Below are 24,126 nucleotides of genomic sequence, written 5' to 3'. Positions count from 1 at the left end.
TTTAAAAGAAAATCTTTGAATATGGTGCACATAATTAATGACTGCTTAAAGCACATAAAGTCAGTCTCAGAAGTGTATGTGCATGGTCAATCTATCAGTCACGTCTGACTCTTTGCAACACCACCGACTGTAGTCCGTCAGGCTCCTCTGTCCCTGGGATTTCCCAGCCAAGAATACTGGAGTGGGTTGCCATTTCCTTCTCCAGGGGACCTTCAGTCTCACTAAATACCTAAGCTACAAATGTTCTCCTTACACCTCATCACTAGAATGACAATACACCACGTGACATTTTTTTGGCCCATCTGCAAATTAAAAACTATTTAATACAACAGAAGCTACTTGATGGAAGGTAGTTGTGCAAATACCACAGCATTTTACAAGGCAACTAACAGTACCAATTAACATAAAATTTATTCTATAACTGAGGTTATTTACTTATTCCAAAAGAGTCTCATTAAAGAAATACATTTAAGCCCACACTAATCATATCGATATATAATCAGCACAAGAACTTCCCTGGGAGAACATCCCCGGAATAACGTCCCCGGGGCTGCTCTTTCCTATCACGCCACTGCTGGATGAGGACAGAAATAGAAGCAAGAACTGAAAAGAACATTTAATGGACAGGCAAGAGTTTCCTTATAAAAAGGAAGGCTACCCAATTTTCATAAGATCTCCTTACTTTCAATTGTCCTAAGCTTCTGGAAAAGGTAGTTTTAGACAGGCTTTTACTAAAATGACTGGCAAGGATAAAATTACTAATCTCCAACAAGGGATCTGCTATAAAATACATATTCTGGCAGAAAGCAAATTATCAGGCAGTAACCCTAACCACTTATACAACAGGTGAAAATGGCTCACTCTAAGTGACCAAAATGACTTAGGTGTAACAATTTCTCTTTTTCTTTGATTTATTCAGGTAAGCCATAGAGACTCAATGCCCGATACTTAAAATTACAATTCACTCCTATGATTTTCAAGGTTTTGCTGAAATGAACAGTACATATTTCTGCTCTACAGGCTATACAGAACTCATGCACTTTATCAAAATTGGGCCAATGAGATTTCAAATTAATTTCCAAGAACAGGTAAACCGAATATAACGGCCACAAGTCAGTAAGACAATATAGCATAATTTAAACAGCACTAAAATATTTTCAAATGCCACATCTGGGTTATCCTCTAGAATCAGTTTAAGACAGTTATAATATGCTTTAAAATGTTTTCTCAAAGGAGAAAGACTAACAGCACAAAGTTGTTAAAATATCAAAGCCTAATACAAATGAGTTAAAATATAACAAAAACGATTTAATATGTCAAGCTGTTATGATAGATTACACAAAAGTGAGTTCAAGTGTAATATATTTAACGCCAATTTTTCAGTCAGAATCAGAAAATACCAGGAAATAATGCTACGCACACTTAAAAACTACTTTAAGCATACTAATGACAGTTAAGATGTGGGGCCCCATATGCTTATAGATTATTTTCTCCTGAAACTGAATTTCCAGTTTTGCTTTAGAAACAAGGGGGAAGTTACTGGCAGTTGTGCATGGTCAGAGACTGTAATCATTAATATAAACTTTACACCCACCAAGCAAATAAAAATCTGAAGTTCAAATACAAAAAACTATTCATTTCTCAACAGCCTATGTTCATTTCTCAACAGTGCTCTTTTGTTAAAACCACCCTGAATTAAAATACAGCCAATTTCATAAAGCACAGACCTATTTTATAACTCTCATTTTATCAACAGGTTATGCTTTGTGATTGTCAGAGCAAAGCAACATGAGAAATATCCTACCCAATTTAGATCTGGCTTATTTGATAGGAAAATTCAAATGGGAACACTCTTGTGAACTGTATCTCATTAAAAATGGGTTAGCTGGATCATTTTTCCATGCAAAGCCTGAGGAATTTGGTGATAATACACATACCTTCCAAAATAAGGATTAAATCCTCCCGGGTTACAATCCTAGACAACTAGCCATCTTTAAGTACCCTTTGTACGCCAAATACTAGAATATGCACTAGGGGAGCTGAAGATGAACGTGATCTAATAATGCCTGCCTACAGGCTAATGACCAAGAGGAAGAAACACACATAGAAACACGCAAGTCACTACATTTGAAAGGAAGGCTACAAAAGAGATGAGCTACATCAAAGGACAAAGGAAGGCATCTTAGAGGACATGATTAGTGAGCTAAATCCTACAAGTTGTCATCAATTTTCAAATTTAAAAAAGAGGAACATATTCCAGGTAGGCAAAAGGAATACCGTGCAGAGTCACAGAAGCAGGGAACAGCATGGTGGGCGGAGGGACTCAGGACAGATCAGACACCATTGAAGCCCCAGGGGACACAGTAGAGTGTGTCAGAGGCGAGAAATGCACAGGGTGCTGGAATTGCCAATGGCTTTCTATGACAGGGTAAGAAATATGGGTACTTTCTGACTGTACATAGGGAATAAGCAGCTCATTTTAAGAAGAAGAGTGTAATGAAAAGGTCTGTTTTAGAAGAATATTCTCAATCCGTGTAAGTTAGAAGGAGACATGGAAGGAGCAGAACAAGTTTGGAGGATTATTGCAACTTAGCAGAGATGAAGACAAGGCACATTTGAGAGACTTTTCTAAGGTACATGAAGTCATTTTTCACAAGTCACCAGTGTTAGTCGCTCAGTTCTGTTCAATTCAGTCTCTCAGTCGTGTCCTACTCTTTGCGACCCCATGAATCGCAGCACGCCAGGTCTCCCTGTCCATCACCAACTCCCGGAGTTCACCCAAACTCATGCATCGAGTTGGTGATGCCATCCAGCCATCTCATCCTCTGTTGTCCCCTTCTCCTCCTGCCCACAATCCCTCCCAGCATCAGGGTCTTTTCCAGTGAGTCAGCCCTTTGCATGACGTGGCCAAAATATTGGAGTTTCAGCTTCAGCATCAGTCCTTGCAATGAACACCCAGGACTGATCTCCAGTCGTGCCCAACTCTTTGCAACCCCATGGACTGCAGCCCACCAGGCTCCTCTGTCCATGGGATTTTCCAGACAGGGATATTGGAGTGGGTTGCCATTTCCTTCTCCAGGGGATCTTCCCGACCCAGGGATCGAACCCGGGTCTCCTGCACTGCAGGCAGATTCCTTACCATCTGAGCTACAAGGGAAGTCCGACTACGATGAAGCCATTTTTGGTGACCACCAAAACTATGGAAGAGAGGCTTGTACTTGGCGTACAATTGTACTTGATGTACAATTCGGAGTTTTCCAGATGAGAATTAACCCACTAAACAAATGTGTGGCGATGAACAAAGAAGATATGAAAGTGCTCAAACTCTAAAGCACTACTCGGTTACCAGCTATTTGTCAATAGTTCAGTCCTATTACTTGGAGTAAAGCTTCTGGTCATCATCTTTGTGTTCAACCAACAAAATCTAACAACCGAAATTTAAAAATTAAAAGGAAACACTAAAATCTGTCAAGTTACCTCATAGCAAGCGTCAGAATCCAGACACGTGTAAACATTCTGCTGCATAGTTAACATGTCCTGCAGCAACCCTCTCCAGTGAGACTCACCGACAGGAGGCTGCCTGGGAGGAGAGAAAGAAAAAAGAAAATTGCTGCTGTCAATTGACCAAAAGTAAAAAAATTGGTACCACCATTCTCTATGCCACACAGCTCTTGGATGATCAACAGAAGTATATTTCATTTGAATTTCCAAGGAAAAAAGCTTGGATTAAAGACAGATGGAAAAGGTGGGCAGTGACACAACATCAGAGGTGCTGGCAGAGCGACCTCGGCCACAGGCAGCCTAGACACAAAACTGGAATAGCACTCTCTGACTACGGCAAAGGTATACAAGCTGTGAGTTTCTATGGTGAAATAAAACACATAGCCTAAAATAAAGCAGCTCTAATACAGCAGAAAAAGCACTTGGAGGCAGGAGAATGCATTTTAAAATTCCACCCTCATCACTTTGCAATTGCCAGCAGGGGATGTCCTTAACTTCAACCACACGTACAGATGGAGAAGGCTACAGAGGCCACACATGGCTTGAGTCTTGAGGAGGGACGCACTGCTGGTCAGCAGGGCAGCCTCAGGGTTTCCTCTCAGTGGGAGTCTCGGCAGAGTCCAGGGAGTCTGGGACAGTGTTGCGGGGGTTCCTTCCACCCAGGTGCCAGCCCAGGTGGGACAAGACAGAGCCCTGTAAGGCAGCTGCAGTTCCTATCTGGCTTACGAAGATGCTTCATTCCCCACACAAGTTGGTATCTATTTCAACAATTCCATGGCCACAGTGTTCAGGGTCCCCTCAAATATAAGCCAGTGACCACACATGGGAAAGTTCAAAATAGCAAGCCCCTATCAAATTCCCCAGTTTATCGACAGTTTCCTCTGCTCAGAAGCAATTTCCCAATCGGGGCTCGAGCAGTGAGGGCCTACACAATGTAGTTGTTCAAATACCATGTCATCTTAGCTTCCAGAGTCACAGAGTTAGGTATTTGATGGCTCAGATTCTTCTACAGTAGCAGAAAAGGTTTTGTTAACAATGCCCCAGGGACTCACATACTAGCTCTGTGACTGTGAGTATTTAATACTCCTGAATTTCAGTTTTCTAACTTAAAGTCCATCTCAGACAATGATAAGTAATGGAAGAGATCAATGTGGATAAAACAGACAACTGAAGCAAGGTTTTTCCTAACTGTAAAAACAGGCTCAACTGCCTGTATGGAATTGAATAAACTTACTAATTTCTTTGAACTTCAGATCCCTTTTTTGAATATTATGAGGATTAACTTTAAGTAGAATGTATGAAAAGACATGCCTCACATTTTTCTGGTACAACAGAGCATTCAACAAATGTGAATGAATGAATGGGAAAGTTACAAATACACTGTTCATTTTTCTGTCGTCACTTATACCATCATGAATATTGCCTGGTAGGAGGGCGGATGTGCTGTAATTCTCTCCACCTCTCTTCAAAGTTCATCTCTGTTGAATATCTATGAGTTTGTAATCACCATTTATGTTTATTTTCTAGTGCTGAAGTTCTATATACTCATGAATCTCATTGCTTGAAAGGGTAGGTTTTGTTTTGTGTTTGTCAAACCAACTGAATGTTTCTTTTCCATGCACTGTTTTCTCTCTTATGGATTAAAAACAAAATATTTAAAAAAAATTTATATTTGCTGCACAAAATGAACAATTATTTCTATCCCATATGCAATAAAGCTTAAGAGAACACATTCTTTTCCAGCGTACAAATACATAAAACAAGCTGACATATTCGCAAGTCTTCAAGGATAATCCCTGAAGCGCTTCCTTTAGCTAGACATTGGTATGTGAACTCTTTGGGTGGACTTCAAAAAATAAGGGCTCCTTCACATTTGGCTTGCAGGCAAAAAAAGTAGCAAAATGTTTGAAAAATTGAGTGTCCATCTTGCACAAGCTTCGTAAAACCAGACCTGGGCACCGTCTAGTAGAATTCAAATTCTCATGCCCAGCTGTTCTTCTGGAAACCAGCACCACGGGACAGATGGTATTGATGCTTGCTCACACATGGCTAGTTGTAAGTACAGGTTCTAATTAAAACAAATTATAAGACATTATTTCCAATGGTCTTTTCAGAATGCATGCAGTAAATAAGAACCAAGAGTAGAACTTGGAGACACTATAACAAGAGGTTTAAAAATTGACAGAGATACCTGAATACAAACATGACGTATGAGTTACCACTTTGGAATGAAGGCACGTGTTATTTTCCAGAGAGAAAATACTACAGCATTCAAGATGGTAAAACCTCATTGGTGACACAGTCAGTGAAACCTGCCACCATTTAGAATATGCGTAAGAAAATTCTATAGTTGTTAAACGTCAAGCCGTGGTAGCATACGTGAAATAATTAAGACTCATTTCAAGTTGACTACCTTGAAGAAAGAGGCCCTGCTCTCTTACATATTCTCAGTAAGCAGAATGCCATAAGTAGAAACTAACTTCAAAGATTTCAAAAGCACTTGAGAGATTCAATGGACAGACAGCACGTAATCTAGCAGCAGCACCAACGCGTTCTTATTGAAGAGTGGGTTCTAGAGTAGAGCCAACATGGTGGGAAATCCTGACCAACTGTTTACAGCTGTAAAGAAATCTTAAGACTTAAATTATCAGAATCTTCTAAATTACTCATTTAAGAACTGAGAGATGGCCAGTGATACATAAGATTCTAAATTATATGCACAGTGACTGTAACACTTCCCCTGGATAAGCTGATGATTTCAAGGGAAATATAAGGCACATAAATCAGTAACTATAATAAACTGTCCAGAAAGAGGAGAAAGTTTTAAGCCTTCCTATAAATTTACAATAATTTTCAGACTTACTACAGATCTATAACAATTAACATAGTATGGTTATTATTATTAGAAGATAGACAAATAGATCAATGGATCAAAATAAAGAATTCCAAAATAGGCCCCCATTACATGGATGACTGATAGTCAACAAAGATGCAAAAGCAATTCAGTACAGAAAGGATAGTCTTTTCAACAAATGATGCTGGAATATTTAGGTATTAAAAAAAATTTATATCATGAATGATAAACAAAAATGAACTCTCAAAATGGGCCATGAATCTGACTGCAAAAGGAAAAATTAAAAATTTTACTACAAATGGCAGGAGGAAATCTTTGTGGCAAACGTTTCATAACATGACATCAAAGACACAATCAACAAAGAACAAGCTGATAAACAGGATCTTATCAAAATGTATAAAATCTGCACTTCAAAAGACAGGTATGAAAATGAAAAGATAAGACAGATAGGAGAAAATCTCTGTAAAAGCATATATATAAAAAAGAACTCGTATCCCGAGTATATAAGAAAACTCAAAATCAGTAAAGAAACAAAAGCTCAGTTTTAAAATGATCTAAGAAGATACAATGATGGCAAATAATCACATAAATAGATGCTCAATGTTATTACTCTTTGGATAAAGCAATTTAAACAAAAATTAGATACCACAACATATTAATACCTATTAAAATAAACTTAAAAAGACTGACCATACCAAGTATTGACAAGGATGGACTTCTCCTAAAAGACTGATTTAAAAAAAAAAAAAAAAAACATTACAAATGCTTTGGAAGACAGTTTTTCCAAAAGTTAATCATCCATCTATTGATATGATCCTGCCATTCAACTCTCATGGATTTATCCAAAGGAAATGAAAGCACATGTCCATACATAGACTTGTGCACGAGTATTCATAGCAGCTATATTTGTACAAGCTAAAACTCAAAATAAACCAAATGTCCATCAACAAGTAGAAAAGATCCACAAAGTGCAGTAAATCCACCAATGGAATAGTAGTCACCCAATAAAATGGAATAAACTATGGATCCATGATACAACATGGATGAATCACAAAATAATTATGCTGACTGAAAGAAGCCAGACAAAAAGCATACTGCTATGACTCCATTTACATCAAATTCTAGGAAATGCAAAATAAGATACAGAGACAGAAAATAGATCAGTGATAGCCTGGGCAAGGAATGGGGGTGTGATGGGGAGAAGCAGGAGAAGGAATGGGATTATAAATGAGCAAAAGAAAGCCTTCAGGGGTGATGGTTAGGTACATTATTTTGATGAGGTGAAGGTTTCACGGGTACATCAGCTAAGTTCAGTTCAGTTGCTCAGTCGTGTCCAACTCTTTGTGATCCCATCAATCGCAGCACGCCAGGCCTCCCTGTCCATCACCAACTCCCGGAGTCCACCCAAACTCATGTACATCGAGTCGGTGATGCCATCCAGCCATCTGATCCTCTGTCATCTGCGGGGGACTGCCCGTGAAGGGTTAAGTCTTGGGAGCTGCTCGGCGTTATGCAGAGCCCTAGGACATGTTCCTAAGCTCCCTGTCCCGCCCCCCTGAAGAATTTATTACCCTTAAGGCTCCAGGACGTTTGGTTCTTGCAACATTTCATAGAAGATAGATTAGCTTATTGATAGAAGATAGATTATCTATTTGTGATGTACACAATGGTAAGGGTCTTGTGATTGTATTTGGAGATTAAGAACAATCTTGTGAATGTCAGAAGTCACGTACTTTATCCTATATATACTGCAGCACAATAAAGGAAGGCATCAGCCATTTTGGTCTGATCCTCTCAACCCCATCTTTTGTCTCTCTCTTATTTTTCTTAGCGGGGACGCTCCGTTCTCTCCCTGTGCAGGTGCGACTCTTGCTTGTGCTGGCCGCGGCTGGCGCCCAACGTGGGGCTCGATTTCGACAGTTTTCCTCGCCACTACTCTTATTAGCTAAAAAGAGTGAGTATATACGTATACAAGTGAATTTAAATTGAGGAGGAGTAGTAAGGTATATAGTTGAGAGTATAAATATGGGACAGACGCATAGTCGTCAATTGTTTGTACATATGTTATCTGTAATGTTGAAACATCGGGGAATTACTGTTTCCAAACCTAAATTAATCAATTTTCTTTCATTTATTGAGGAAGTTTGCCCTTGGTTCCCCAGAGAAGGTACAGTAAATTTAGAAACATGGAAAAAGGTAGGGGAACAAATTCGGGCTCATTATACTCTACATGGCCCTGAAAAGGTGCCTGTTGAAACTTTATCCTTTTGGACACTAATTCGTGATTGTCTGGACTTTGATAACGATGAATTAAAACATTTAGAAAATTTATTAAAACAGGAAGAAAATCCTCTACATGTTCCTGATCCGGAACCCAGGTATGCTGTTCCCAAGGGAGTTGAAGGCGACCCTCCGTTTTCTAAATTATCGCGTCCTTCAGATAATGATGATTCACTTTCATCCACAGATGAGGCGGAATTAGACGAAGAAGCTGCTAAATACCATCAAGAAGATTGGGGTTTTTTAGCACAAGAAAAGGGGGCATCAACATCTAAAGATGATTTGATTGAATGTTTAAAAAATCTCACTGTTGCTTTACAGAGTTCAGGAATTAAGCTTCCCATTAGCAACTCTAAATCTCCTTCTGCTCCGCCTCTGCCCCCTGCCTATGCTCCTTCCATTATAGCAGGTCTCGATCCCCCTCCGGGGCCTCCTCCTCCTCCTCCTCCATCTGAGATTGTGTCTCCGCTGCAAAAGGCATTGAAACAAGCACAACGACTTGGTGAGGTCGTCTCCGACTTTTCTTTTGCTTTTCCTGTCTTTGAAAATAACAACCAGCGTTTTTATGAAGCGCTGCCTTTTAAACAATTAAAAGAGTTAAAGATTGCTTGCTCACAATACGGTCCTACCGCTCCATTCACTATTGCTATGATAGAAAGTTTGGGTACTCAAAATCTACCCCCAAATGATTGGAAACAAATAGCTAGGGCCTGTCTTTCGGGAGGAGATTATTTACTATGGAAATCTGAATATGCTGAACAGTGTGCTCGTATAGCCGATGTCAATCAGCAACAAGGTATACAGACTTCCTACGAAATGTTGGCTGGTGAAGGTGCTTTCCAGGCTACTAATACTCAACTTAACTTTTTACCTGGTGCATATCCACAAATATCAAATGCGGCTCGACAGGCATGGAAAAAACTTCCTAACTCTAGTATTAAGACAGAAGATCTCTCAAAAGTCCGACAGGGACCTGATGAGCCTTATCAGGACTTCGTGGCACGGCTCTTAGACGCTATAGGTAAGATAATGTCAGATGAAAAGGCTGGGATGGTATTTGCAAAACAATTGGCTTTTGAAAACGCTAATTCTGCCTGTCAAGCTGCTTTACGACCTTATAGAAAAAAGGGAGATCTGTCTGATTTTATTCGCATTTGTACTGATATTGGACCCTCCTACATGCAAGGCATTGCTATGGCAGCGGCATTACAAGGAAAAAGCATTAAAGAGGTACTTTTTCAGCAACAAGCCAAGAACAAGAAAGGATATCAAAAGTCAGGTAATTCGGGTTGCTTTGTTTGTGGTCAACCTGGCCATCGGGCTGCAGTGTGCCCTCAAAAACAACAAATCCCTGCTAACACTCCTAATTTGTGCCCACGATGTAAAAAAGGAAAGCATTGGGCACGGGATTGTCGTTCCAAAACGCATGTTCAAGGTAATCCTTTACCCCCGGTTTCGGGAAACTGGGTGAGGGGCCAGCCCCTGGCCCCGAAACAATGTTATGGGGCAACACTGCAGGTTCCAAAAGAACCATTGCAGACCTCTGTCGAGCCACAAGAGGCAGCGCAGGATTGGACCTCTGTGCCACCTCCTACACAGTATTAACACCCGAGATGGGGGTTCAAACCCTTGCCACAGGAGTGTTTGGGCCTTTACCTCCAGGAACTGCTGGATTGCTTTTAGGGCGCAGCAGTGCGTCTTTAAAAGGAATACTTATTCATCCTGGTGTGATTGACTCTGATTATACAGGAGAGATAAAAATATTAGCCTCCGCTACTAACAAAATTATTGTGATTAATGCAGGACAACGTATAGCTCAACTTCTTTTAGTTCCATTAGTTATACAAGGAAAAACAATTAACCGAGATCGTCAAGAAAGAGGCTTCGGGTCCTCTGACGCCTATTGGGTGCAAAATGTTACCGAGGCACGACCAGAACTTGAGCTACGCATTGATGGATGCCGAAGCGCCGCGCTGGATCCCGGAGAGGCTGGTACGCGCGGCGGAGGAACTCCCTGACACATCAAATGCACCACATGACACTGAGCGAGCCCACGAGTGAGCTGCCTACCCAAAGGCAGATTGAGGCGTTGATGCGATATGCTCAGAATGAGGCTCATGTACAACCTCCGGTGACGCCTACCAATATACTGATCATGTTATTATTATTGTTACAGCGGATACAAAACGGGGCGGCTGCGGCTTTTTGGGCATACATTCCAGATCCACCTACGATTCAATCATTAGGATGGGATAAAGAAGTAGTACCTGTCTATGTCAATGATACAAGTCTTTTGGGAGGAAAATCAGATATTCATATTTCTCCCCAGCAAGCTAATATCTCTTTTTATGGTCTTACTACACAATATCCTATGTGCTTTTCTTATCAATCACAACATCCTCACTGTATACAGGTGTCAGCTGATATATCTTATCCTCGAGTGACTATTTCTGGCATTGATGAAAAAACCGGAAAAAGATCGTACCGTGACGGAACCGGACCTCTCGACATTCCGTTTTGCGACAAACATCTAAGCATCGGCATAGGAATAGACACTCCTTAGACTTTATGTCGAGCCCGGGTTGCGTCAGTGTACAACATCAACAACGCCGATGCCACCCTTTTATGGGATTGGGCACCTGGGGGAACACCTGATTTCCCTGAATATCGAGGACAGCATCCACCCATTTTCTCTGTAAACACTGCTCAAGTATATCAAACAGAACTGTGGAAACTTTTGGCTGCTTTTGGTCATGGCAATAGTCTATATTTACAACCCAATACTAGTGGGAACAAATATGGTAATGTAGGAGTTACGGGATTTTTATATCCCCGAGCTTGTGTCCCTTACCCATTTATGCTGATACAAGGCCATATGGAAATAACACTGTCATTGAATATTTATCATTTAAATTGTTCTAATTGCATACTTACCAATTGCATAAGAGGTGTTGCCAAAGGAGAACAAGTTATAATAGTAAAACAACCTGCTTTTGTAATGTTACCTGTTGAAATAACTGAAAGCTTGGTATGACGAGACTGCTTTAGAATTACTACAACGCATTAACACGGCTCTTAGCCGCACTGAAAGAAGTGTGAGCCTGATTGTTCTGGGTATAGTATCTTTAATCACCCTATAGCAAATGCTGTCACCGCTTCTGTATCTTTAGCACAATCCATTCAAGCTGCTCATACTGTAGATTCCTTGTCATATAATGTTACTAAAGTAATGGGAACACAAGAAGATATAGATAGAAAAATAGAAGATAGATTATCAGCTTTATATGATGTGGTTAGAGTTCTAGGAGAACAAGTTCAGAGCATTAGTTTCCGCATGAAAATCCAATGTCATGCTAATTATAAGTGGATTTGTGTTACAAAAAAGGCTTATAATGCATCTGATTTCCCGTGGGATAAGGTGAAAAAACATCTACAAGGAGTATGGTTTAATACTAATGTGTCTTTAGATCTATTGCAATTGCATAATGAAATTCTTAATATTGAAAATTCTCCAAAAGCTACTTTGAATATAGCTGATACTGTTGATAATTTTTTACAAAATTTATTTTCTAACCTCCCTAACCTTCATTCACTGTGGCGAAGCATAATTGCTGTGGGCGCGGTTCTGACTGTTGTGCTTATCATAATTTGTCTAGCTCCTTGTCTTATTCGTAGTATTGTTAAAGAATTTCTACATATGAGAGTTTTAATACATAAAAAAATGTTGCAACACCGACATCTTATGGAGCTTTTAAAAAATAAAGAGAGGGGAGCTGCGGGGGACTGCCCGTGAAGGGTTAAGTCTTGGGAGCTGCTCGGCGTTATGCAGAGCCCTAGGACATGTTCCTAAGCTCCCTGTCCCGCCCCCCTGAAGAATTTATTACCCTTAAGGCTCCAGGACGTTTGGTTCTTGCAACATTTCATAGAAGATAGATTAGCTTATTGATAGAAGATAGATTATCTATTTGTGATGTACACAACGGTAAGGGTCTTGTGATTGTATTTGGAGATTAAGAACAATCTTGTGAATGTCAGAAGTCACGTACTTTATCCTATATATACTGCAGCACAATAAAGGAAGGCATCAGCCATTTTGGTCTGATCTTCTCAACCCCATCTTTTGTCTCTCTCTTATTTTTCTTAGCGGGGACGCTCCGTTCTCTCCCTGTGCAGGTGCGACTCTTGCTTGTGCTGGCCGCGGCAGTCATCCCCTTCTCCTCCTGCCCCCAATCCCACCCAGCATCAGGGTCTTTTCCAATGAGTCAACTCTTCGCATGAGGTGGCCAAAGTACTGGAGTTTCAGCCTCAGCATCAGTCCTTCCAATGAATATTCAGGACTGATCTCCTATAGGATTGACTGGTTGGATCTCCTTGCAGTCCAAGGGACTCTCAAGAGTATTCTCCAACACCACAGTTCAAAGGCATCAATTCTTTGACTCTCAGCTTTCTTCACACGTGGATCAAAACTTATCAGGTTCTATACTTTATATGTGCAATTTATTATTGGTCAATTATAACCCAATGAAGTCAGAAAAAGAAAAAAACAAAAATGCAGTACTTGTTTCTAATCATGCACAATTATCAATTAATTGTGTTTATTACTCACTTTCGACCGGTGTGCCTAGTCAGCCTAACCATCAGCTTGCGTGCCTCTTCTGAGCTAGACTGAGTATTTTTAACATAGGAAATTGGCTTCTCAAGTCCATGTTTCTCCAAAATCTCTGACACACTGTAAGTAAAAAAGAACTTTTAAATATGCTTTGCTACCAAACAAAACAGCTCTAAGAACGTTGAACATACAAGTAGCACTTAGGTTAAAGTACTTAAAAAAAAATAAAAAAGTAGCACAGGGAATGACCCAATTTTACACATTACATTAATTCTTAGCCAAAGAAAACCTAATAACTATATACCAAATTTTATTTCTCCTACTGACTTTTATTACAATATTCTTGGGATAAGTTAACATTTTTTTAAAACCCTGGCATATCCTTATCTCAAAATCTTTTTCACAATTTTGCTGTACTCTAAAAGCATTAAGTCAGCAAAATAAGCCAAATCTATCATTACAATACCCAGCTTTAACTCTTAACAACCCTAGTATTTTGTTATAGGCAAGGCTGCTAGAAAAGCAATAAGCAAAGGATTTTAGAGTTGGAAAACCACAGAAACACCACAAGGCTCAATCTTCCTCAGGAATCCACTCTATAAACAAATAAATAAGGTTCCTGTTCTTATATGGATCTTCTTAGGATATCTTATTCCATAATCATCAGCCCTGTATACACACCTTGTTCTCACCAAATCTCACATTTATGAATTAAAGGTCAGATGACATTCAATAACTCTGCATAAAGGTAAGTTTAATGGGTCATGTCACCTGACATTATACACACTAAACATTTATCAGCTATTAATGGCTATGAGGCAAAACCAGAACAAGAATGAAAAGCTTTCCTTTTAAGAGGTTAGTAAATTAAGGTGAACAGTGAAAGACTTCTGAATCATCCAGAAACCTACAGGGTGCTACTGTTTGCCTGAGGTACTGAGAGCATAATTTGACTATGAACACAATTCATGGTTACATCCAGGAACATGTGGTGAAATAAATACTGTTTATCATGCAGTAATAACTTTTTATGAAATACATTGTTTATTATACTGTATCTCTTTGGGAAAGCTCCTTCCCACTTCATTAGGGAAATAAAGGAAACCATGTAGATTTGTAAGGAATGAATCTATATTGACTTAACAAATTAAGTTTTGTTCAAACTATGCTCAATTTTTCAGAGAGGCTGTGGGGAGGAGAGAGACATCAAATTAGTAGATTCCAAATACTTACACTTACATTATCAAATGAGGTTATTATTTATAATTTCCACAATTGTATATTGGAAGAGCAAAGTTTATTACTCCTAAAGTTTAATTTTATGTAAATATTTAAAACTTACATACAAGCACATTATATATAAATATAAAAATGAACACTAGTAAACAATATTACACTTTCTGAATAGCAACTTGGAGATTTTCAGTCTCCAAAAGAGCTTAATATTTCATTTTCACAGTAAAGAATATTGCTAGTTACTACTATAATCCAAATATTCAATCAAATGTAGTATACCCCAAAAAAAGGAAACTAAGGGGCAAAATAAACACTGTTTGCTGGTACAAGTAACAACTGCTGAAGGAACTAATATTTCTTATTTACCCACTAAGTGTGAGGTACTTTAAAAGCTTAAAGTGAAAGTGAAAGTCACTAAGTCATGCCCCACTCTCTGCGACCCCAGGGACTGGAACTCTCCAGGCCAGAATACTGGAGTGGGTAGCCTTTCTCTTCTCCAGGAGATTTTCCCAACCTAGGGATCGAACCCAGGTCTCCCGCATTGCAGGTGGAGTCTTTACCGCCCTAGCCACAAGGGGAGCCCTTAATATAATATTAATTTCATATCTCATTAGTTAGATATTATAGGTATTACAGCTAAGAAAACCATAGGCTCAAAGGTCACACAGCTGGTAAGTGACAACACCTAGATGTGAACACACTTCTACTAGTCTTCAAAGTTCAGGTTTCCACTACTGCAGCATTCTGCTGAGATAAGCTAGTATGAGATTCATTCACTCCTAGGAGAATCAAACAAATATGAGACCAAAGTAGAAATGACCACTGGGCATATTTAATGTAACATTTCTTGGACAGATGTCTTTAATCAGCATAGAACCAGACTCAGTTTTCTCACCTGAGAATGTGCTCCAGTTGGTCTACCATGTCATGAAGCGCTGTGGTAACCTCTGTTTTTTGACTGAAGGATAAAGATAAAAGAATTTAAATTAGGTTTTAGGAGTAGCTTTTTACCTAAAATACCAAACTCAAGTTTAAAAACAAACAAACAAACAAAAAACTGATGTTTCCCTTGGACATTAATACATAAAAGTGTGTCATACTGTCCAAGTAAAAATGTCAGTCTCATCTCCTACACTCATTCAGCATCTTTCATAACTCAAAAGAGATTAAGATAAAAAATACTAGAACAGAACGTATTTTCCATTAAAGATTAGTGAGACATGGGTAACTATTTTCCTAAAGATTTTTAGTTCAGTTCTGATGAAAAGCAAAAAAGAATTATAAATCAACTGTAGTCTTTCTTTAAAGAAATGATACAGAATAAAGCTATCATTTATTTCTGGTTTTTTTTTTTAAACAATAAAATAGATTGGGAGCCAAGGCTCTGCACAGTGGCTTTGTCCTGGTCCTGTCTACACCACCTGTGACTCACAGGACATGCCCATTAGGATTCTATATACTCAAGGGTCTATTACATCTCATCATTCACACTGACTCCACCAGAATATTTTAAAGTGAAGGAGAAGTACATAGTCATCATATAGATAACTCCTACCGGGGAGTTGAGATAACAAGCAAACTCTCTCTCAGGAAAAAATCAGATGGGAGACTAGGAGCAACATCACCATGAAAAGGATCATAAATTAATAAAAACACGGCTGGCAGGATGGACTTACTTCAGTACAACACACATGCAAGTGAAAGGAATACGGCAGAAAAGTTAAGCAACTGCTATAAAGCCCCCAGCCACCCTCTGCAACTCTGTGTCCCAACCTTGCAGGGACAGCTCTCAACTGAGAACAACTACTCGGTACACTCTGATGCCTTCCAACCAATGATCTGGCTGAATTCCAGCAAGATCTTATGATCTGATAAGAAAACCAAATAAAAATCTCATCTTGCCTTGGAAAATTAAAAGTGACCTACCTTGAACACCAAAGCCTCACTATTTTTAAATCTGTCAATTTGTCCTGGTCTAAATCTATATGGCAATTATTTCATGCAATTTACAAAGATTATACTATCTTTTTAAACTGAGTTTTCAGCCTTGGACTGGAGTGATAAATTAGGGTATATTCCACTTAAAGTCCTTCAAAAACAAAAGATCATTTGTCTTCAATTAACACACTCATTCAGAAACAATATTCTTAAATTATCATTTTGTAGCTCTACAATAAATGTTTCTCATTGATTTTCAGAATTCAGTGTTCTTCCTTTGTGAATGACATTCAAGAATATAATGACTAAAGAATTTTTTCAGTCAGGTGGAATGTGCAGTCTAGGTAAGACACACAAGAATCTAATATCCTAAATAGTGAATAAATATATGGTTAACCATTTGGTAAACAAAACCATTTAATCACTGAAAATAAACTAATCACTAAGAGAATGTAAACTGACAAACTTGGCACTAGGAGCAAGAAGAACCAGAGTAAATATTCTGAAGGCCTGTACTTTAATGCTAGACTAATTTATAATTGAAATTACTTAGAAAATTACAATAATGAAATACAATCATTAAGAAATAAATGGAACAACAGAAGAGTATCATGCTTTTTGTGCCTGTTTACCAAAAAAATTTTTTAAAGTCTGTTAGATCAGAAACCATTAATCTGAAATTGGAAAAAAGCTTTTGGACACACACACACACACACACACACACACACACACACGGCATTTCTTAGCCTACACACTCTCTGAAAACAAATATACTCATCCCTTCATTACAGTGAAACTGAAAGTCGTTCAGTTGTGTTCAACTCATTGTGAACCCCTGGCCTATACAGTCCATAAAATTCTCGAGGCCAGAATACTGGAGTGGGTAGCCTTTCCCTTCTCCAGGGAATCTTCACAACCCAGGGATCAAACCCAGGTCTCCCACATTGTGGGTGGATTCTTTTTTTTTTTTAATTGAAGGATAATTAATTTACAGAATTTTGTTGTATTCTGTCAAACCTCAACATGAATCAGCCATAGGTATACATGTATCCCCTCCCTTTGGAACCTCCCTCCCATTTCCCTCCCCATTCCACCCATCTAGGTTGATACACAGCCCCTGAGCTTCTGTTTGAGTTTCCTGAGCCATACAGCAAATTCCCCTTGGCTATCTATTTTACATATGGCAATGCAAGTTTCCATATTACTCTTTCCATACATCTCACCCTCTCCTCCCCTCTCCCCATGTCCATAAGTCTATTCTCCATGTTTCTCCACTGCTGCCCTGTAAGTAAATTCTTCAGAACCATTTTTCTAGATTCCGAATATGTGTTAGAATACGACATTTATCATTCTCTTTTTGACTCACTCCATTCTGTATAATAGGTTCTAGGTTCATCCACCTCATCAGAACTGACTCAAGTGTGTTCCTTTTTATGTCTGAGTAATATGATGGTGACTGCAGCCATGAAATTAAAAGACGCTTACTCCTTGGAAGGAAAGTTATGACAATCCTAGATAGTATATTCAAAAGCAGAGATATTACTTTGCCAACAAAGGTCCATCTAGTCAAGGCTATGGTTTTTCCAGTGGTCATGTATGGATGTGAGAGTTGGACTGTGAAGAAGGCTGAGTGCCGAAGAATTGATGCTTTTGAACTGTGGTGTTGGAGAAGACTCTTGAGAGTCCCTTGGACTGCAAGGAGATCCAACCAGTCCATTCTGAAGGAGATCAACCCTGGGATTTCTTTGGAAGGAATGATGCTAAAGCTGAAACTCCAATACTCTGGCCACCTCATGCGAAGAGTTGACTCACTGGAAAAAAATCTGATGCTGGGAGGGATTGGGAGCAGGAGGAGAAGGGGACGACAGAGGATGAGATGGCTGGATGGCATCACTGACTCGATGGACGTGAGTCTGAGTGAACTCTAGGAGCTGGTGATGGACAGGGAGGCCTGGCATGCTGCAGTTCATGGGGTCGCAAAGAGTCGGACACGACTGAGCGACTGAACTGAACTGAATGATATTTTGCCAAAAAATTGTTAAGACAATCCACATTACCAGCCCTGTGCTGCCTACTGAACCCCCATGGTTCCCAGAGGTAGACCTGCTCTCTTCACCAAAGATGTGAAGAAACCTGTGGTCCCATCAGTACAGTTTTCGGTAATAAACAGATGCTGAGTCCTCCCAGTGATTATACCTTTTCTTTCTATATGCTGCTGCTGCTGCTAAGTCGTTTCAGTCATGTCTGACTCTGTGCGACCCCACAGACAGAAGCCCACCAGACTCCCCCATCCCTGGGATTCTCCAGGCAAGAACACTGGAGTGGATTGTCATTTTCTTCTCCAGTTCTTTCTATATGAAGATTCCCTAAACCTGGACTGAGGAAGGGAAATATTAACCACTAGTACAGTCTCCATTTAGCTTTATCAGGAACAAGGCTATTTGCCTTGATTCCTTCTTGGGGTCGGTACTTCAACTCTTAATGAAAAGAGATCAACAATCAGGATCTACGAACCACCCAACATTTCTGTAACACAATAGACAGAATGTAAGGTTACCCTACCCTCCAGAAATCAAAACTAAAACAAGACTGACAATCTAGCTGCTCACAAAATAAGGCAATTTCCTAAGGACCCCTATAATGAAAAGCCTTCAGCTTGTCACAAGGCATGCAATCAGATATTATCCAATAAGATAGCAATTATTACTTATTAGATATCAATTAATGGTCAAGAATCATTAGATATGGAAGAAAGGATCTCACAATAAAAGCAGAGATGCAAACAAACAAAATATGAAAAATCAAAGATCATGGTGGGATAAGGGTAAGGCAGGGTGTACAGAAGGGGGTTTATGCATCTGTGAAAAAAAGAGTAGGATGTTTTTTTGTTTTACAGTGAATAAGGAAAAATTCTTGGAATTTAAGAAAGCCAAACAAAATTTAAAATTCAAAGTAAGGATTAGAAGATAAAATTGCAGAAATTTCCCAGACCATATAATGAGAGATCAAAATGTAGGGAAAAAATAACAAAAAAGGCAGTAAATTTAAAATGTGCAAAAAAGAAAAAGAGAAGGGCATGCAAATAAACTAATCAAAGAAACATAACACGAAAAAAATATAAGAAAGAATAGGCTGAAGGACATGAGTCTCCAGGTTGGAACACACTATATAATGATAAACCTAGATTCACAATAAAATACATCCTTATGATATTTCAGAACATTAGAGATGAAGGGTAGGTACTGAAGGATTCCAAAAGAGGAGGAAAAAAAGCCATACAATGGCCCTGGACTTCTCGCCAACATTGATGCCTCCAAAACTCATAAGCAAAAGGATCATTAACCCAGATTTCCATGCAAGCTAAGCCTTCCAAGTGTAAGGATGCAACTATGATATTTTTCTGACATGGAACAGTCTTAAAAAAAGAATGCCTCTATGTGTTTTTTGACAAGAAACTATTCAAGACTGTGTTCTATCAAAGTGAGGGAATAAGTAAAGAAAAGAGAAGATAACAACCCCAGAAATGCAACATAACAACAGAGGAGAGATGACCAATGTACAGCAGAGTAAAGAATTAATCCATATGAGAGGAAAAGAAAAGACAACTCTAAGATGTTTCTCTGAAGTAAGAGAGAGTGTGAAAAGAGACAGGAAAGATTACTAGGTATTTTTGACCTTGAAAAGGAGTTTTACACTTCTGTCAGAAGAGTGAGGGAAATAAATGGAAACAATGACAAGGACATTATTCAATCCAAGAAAAAAAATGCATAAAAAGGAAATGCAATCATAACTAGCTCTGTGTAAACAGTATATACATAATCACAATGATAAAAATATCTCTTCAACTACACTGAGAAAATGGTTAGGAGAAGTAGGTATGGGGGCAGGGTAGGCTTCCATAAAACAAAGTCAATAATCATCTGAAGCTGGAAAATCAGTAAACAATATGAGTATTATATTTTAAAGGACACAGACAAAGTTGAGAAGAAAAAAAAAAAACATGATCTATGAAGACAGGTATCCAAGGATGGGGAAGGAGAGAAGCCCACACTTGCTTGTCTATTACAAGTCGCCCAGTACCCTCATTTTAATTAGTACATAACATTATTTTATGGTTATAGATTAGAAGGGGATTACGTTCCCTTGGACACCTTAATTTCAGAATAGCTCTCCCTCACCCCCACCAATCTGTTTTTATTCACGACACAGACTTTTCAAACTGAAGACAACCTGACCTCTAGAATATCTCAGTCTGTATTTATCTGGTTTTTTCTTCAAGGTTTTAACTTTTTCTCCTATTCCCTACATTTACTGTAAATTAGAAGTCCAGCTTAAAGTATTGATTAGATTCAGGGTAAATAATTTTACTTCATACTGCTTCTCACGAGGAGGCACATACCGCCAGGCTATCTGATTCTAAGTGATGCCATTTCTGATAACTTGATCAAATGTGACAATAGTCAGACTTAAACTCTATAAATTTCCCTTATGAAATTACAAAATAAAGTATAAAAAAATCTGCTAAAGGTAATACTTTGTTAGTACGTGAGTATTCCTTCCCCATCAATTTTTCATGTGATTTCAGTACTATTAAAGATGACACCAGACTTTCTGCTTTATGGCAGAAAGTGAAAGCGAAAGAGGAGAGTGAAAAAGTTGGCTTAAAACTCAACATTCAGAAAACAAAGATCATGGCATCAGATCCCATCACTTCATGGCAAATAGATGGGGAAACAATGGCAACAGTGAGAAACTTATTTTGGGCTCCAAAATCATTGCAGATGGTGATTGCAGCCATGAAATTAAAAGACTCTTACTCCTTGGAAGAAAAGCTATGATCAACCTAGACAGCATATTAAAAAGCAGAGACATTACTTTGCCAACAAAGGTCCATTTAGTCAAGGCTATGGTTTTTCCAGCAGTAGTCATGTATGGATGTGAGAGTTGGACCAAAAAGAAAGCTGAGCACCAAAGAATTGATGCTTTCGAACCATGGTGTTAGAGAAGACTCTTGAGAGTCCCTTGGACTGCACGGAGATCCAACCAGTCAATCCTATAGGAAATAAGTTCTGAATATTCACTGGAAGGACTGATGCTGATGCTGAAACTCCAATACTCTGGCCACCTGATGCAAAGTACTGACTCATTGGAAAAGACCCTGATGCTGGTAAAGATTGAAGGTGGGAAGAGAAGGGGACAATGGAGGATGAGATCGTTGGATGACATCACAGACACAGTGAACATGAGTTTGAGTAGGCTCCAGGAGTTGGTGATGGACAGGGAAGCCTGATACCTGGCAGACCATGCGGTCGCAAAGAGTCAGACACGACTGAGTGACTGAACTGAACTAAAAGATTACATGAAACAATTATTTCACAATGGGTTGCAAAATCAGTGACTTTCATCATTCATTACACACACACACACAAACAAATATTTCCTTGGAAAGAAAAGACAGCAAAGAAGAAAGAGATGGGAGAAAAAGAAATAGAGCATGAGGAGGACTTCTTGTCTAAATAGCTGATTCTGCAAGTGAGGAAACTGATGTCCACAGAAGTGATTCAGCTGTCATCACAAAGGCATAGCGACAGGCCCACTAATTTTCCATTCAGTGCTTTACCATGGGCTTTTCTTAACTTCTCCAGATATGAAATGTATACTATATACTACACTTTAAAAGCATAATTAAAGGAATGATTGTCGTGTGACTTTCAAAGAGAAAATAAAAATCTGATTTGCATACACCAAAATGATCCAAAAGAATGTTATGTCAATTTCTACTTAAACATATGCCCAGTTAAAAAGTTATGTATATTCATTCCTCAAAAAATTAAAAATAGCACTACCATATGATCTAGCAATTTCACTTCTGGTTATATATCTGAATAAAACCAAATCACTATATCAAAGAGATATTTGTACCCCATGTTCATTGTGGCATGTTTTACAATTCCCAAGATAGAGAAACAATCTAAGTACCCATCAAAGGATAAAGGGAAAGAATAAAGAAAATGTGATATACACACACATGATAGAATACTATTCAGCCATAAAAAAGAAGGAAGTTACCCATTTATGGAAGGACCTTGAGGGCTTTATGCAAAGTGAAATATGTTGGACAGAGAAAAACAAATACTGTATGATCCCACTTATAGGAGGTATCATACAAAAAAACATAACCAAAAAAGAGGTCAGATTTGTGGTTACCAGAAGGGAAACTGAATAAAGGTGGCCAAAAGGTACAAACTCTCAGTTATAAGATAAATACGTACTGGGGATATAACATACAACATGATGACTATAGTTAACACTGAAGTATGTTGTATTGGAAAGTTACCAACAGAGTAAATCCTAAAAGTTCTCATCATAAGGAAAAAAAGTTTTTATTTTAAATGTGTAATCATTTCACAACATATGTAACTACACTGAAACCTTAAACTTACATGGTGATGAATGCTAATTATATCTCAATAAAATATAAAATGTAAAGAAAATGAGGTATGTATATTCACACATTATTACTTATCAGTTTTATTCAGGGCAAGGGCCAAGAACAAACAATTCACAGAAGAAATACAGCTAGCACAAAAACATGGGAAAAGATTAATTAGAAACACATTTTAAAACAAAGACACATTATTGTCTATCCACTTAAAGTGCTTCTTGTTGTGGTGATAGTGATATTGTTTATTTTTTAAAGGATAATTATCAAGGTTGACAAAATTATAGTGACTTCTCATACACTATTAGAAAAGTGTTTATCTTGAAGCAACAGGTTTGCATATGATTTCATTTTCTTCTTTATTTATGTTATATTCCCCAAATTCTCTATAATGAACATTCAGAGAAGAAACATTTTCATTTTAACTGTTAGAGTAAAAAGACACAGCCACAAAAATGGGACACTGTGGATTCTTACCCATATCCTCTTTGTGGCAGACATTCTAATATGTCATAGCAAAGAGCAAGCTGGTCATTTCGTTCACAGCTATAGATGCACTCCAGTGCTATTGCCATTAGTTGGTCCTGATCAGGAATGATTTTTTGCTGCAACTAGAGAAATAAAGCATGTTGTGTGAAATGTCAATAGATTTACATTCAGTTTTGCCATATACCAGTACCACTGTCAATAGAATATTAAATAGTGCAATTAATCAGCTGCAGAAACAAATCGTGGCTTTTTTTAGCTTACAGACTTTTGGGGTCTTTAATAACTCCAAATGAAATTGCATTTTAATTACAGAATCAGCGAGAAAAGACAATTTGTACCCATAAGCCTTGCATCTGCTGAAAACAGATTCTTTAATTTATGACCCATTTAAGATAAAGTAGACAGAAGAAACATAGTGAATTAAAAAGGCAATTCATTAAAAACAACATTTCTAACCCTAAAGCCAAATTTTATGTTTCAATTTTAAAAAGTACATAAAATTCCTTAACTAATATTCAGAGATGTTCAAACTTGCTATTTTTCAGTATGCATTAAGTATTAGTCATTTAACTCAACAGTACTGACATTTTCTTCAAAAGAAGTCACATTGTAATGTGATAATATTCATATCCCAAAACATACTCCATATTTCTGATGCAGAAAGATGGTTATTTAGGATCTCTTTCCCATTGCAAGCCACTAAGGGCAAGAGCCATTCTTAGAGTGTTTTCTGGGATATAAAAGTAATAGATTTGTGCCTTGTTTTGTATTGCAGGC

At 38.4% G+C, this 24,126-nt stretch overlaps 1 protein-coding gene across 3 annotated transcripts in view; it reads right to left on the bottom strand.

Moving 5' to 3' along the window:
• The window catches only part of NBAS (neuroblastoma amplified sequence), a 335,385-nt gene that overhangs the window by 167,616 nt on the left and 143,643 nt on the right, over positions 1 to 24,126 (bottom strand). For 2 of the 3 annotated variants that reach the window (XM_018055620.1, XM_018055622.1), the window contains exons 26-29: positions 23,338 to 23,471; positions 15,376 to 15,438; positions 13,242 to 13,364; positions 3,478 to 3,580 (exon numbers count right to left, since the gene is read on the bottom strand). In XM_018055620.1, the coding sequence (XP_017911109.1) occupies positions 3,478 to 3,580; positions 13,242 to 13,364; positions 15,376 to 15,438; positions 23,338 to 23,471 (423 nt within the window). The remainder of the gene's footprint in view (positions 1 to 3,477; positions 3,581 to 13,241; positions 13,365 to 15,375; positions 15,439 to 23,337; positions 23,472 to 24,126) is intronic. The other variant, XM_018055621.1, reaches the window with a different exon arrangement.

The sequence above is a fragment of the Capra hircus genome, chromosome 11, assembly GCF_001704415.2.
Source record: "Capra hircus breed San Clemente chromosome 11, ASM170441v1, whole genome shotgun sequence".
Classification (NCBI taxonomy): Eukaryota; Metazoa; Chordata; class Mammalia; order Artiodactyla; family Bovidae; genus Capra; species Capra hircus.
The sequence above is the reverse complement of the archived record's forward strand: the minus strand, read 5'-3'. Positions and strand labels throughout refer to the sequence as shown.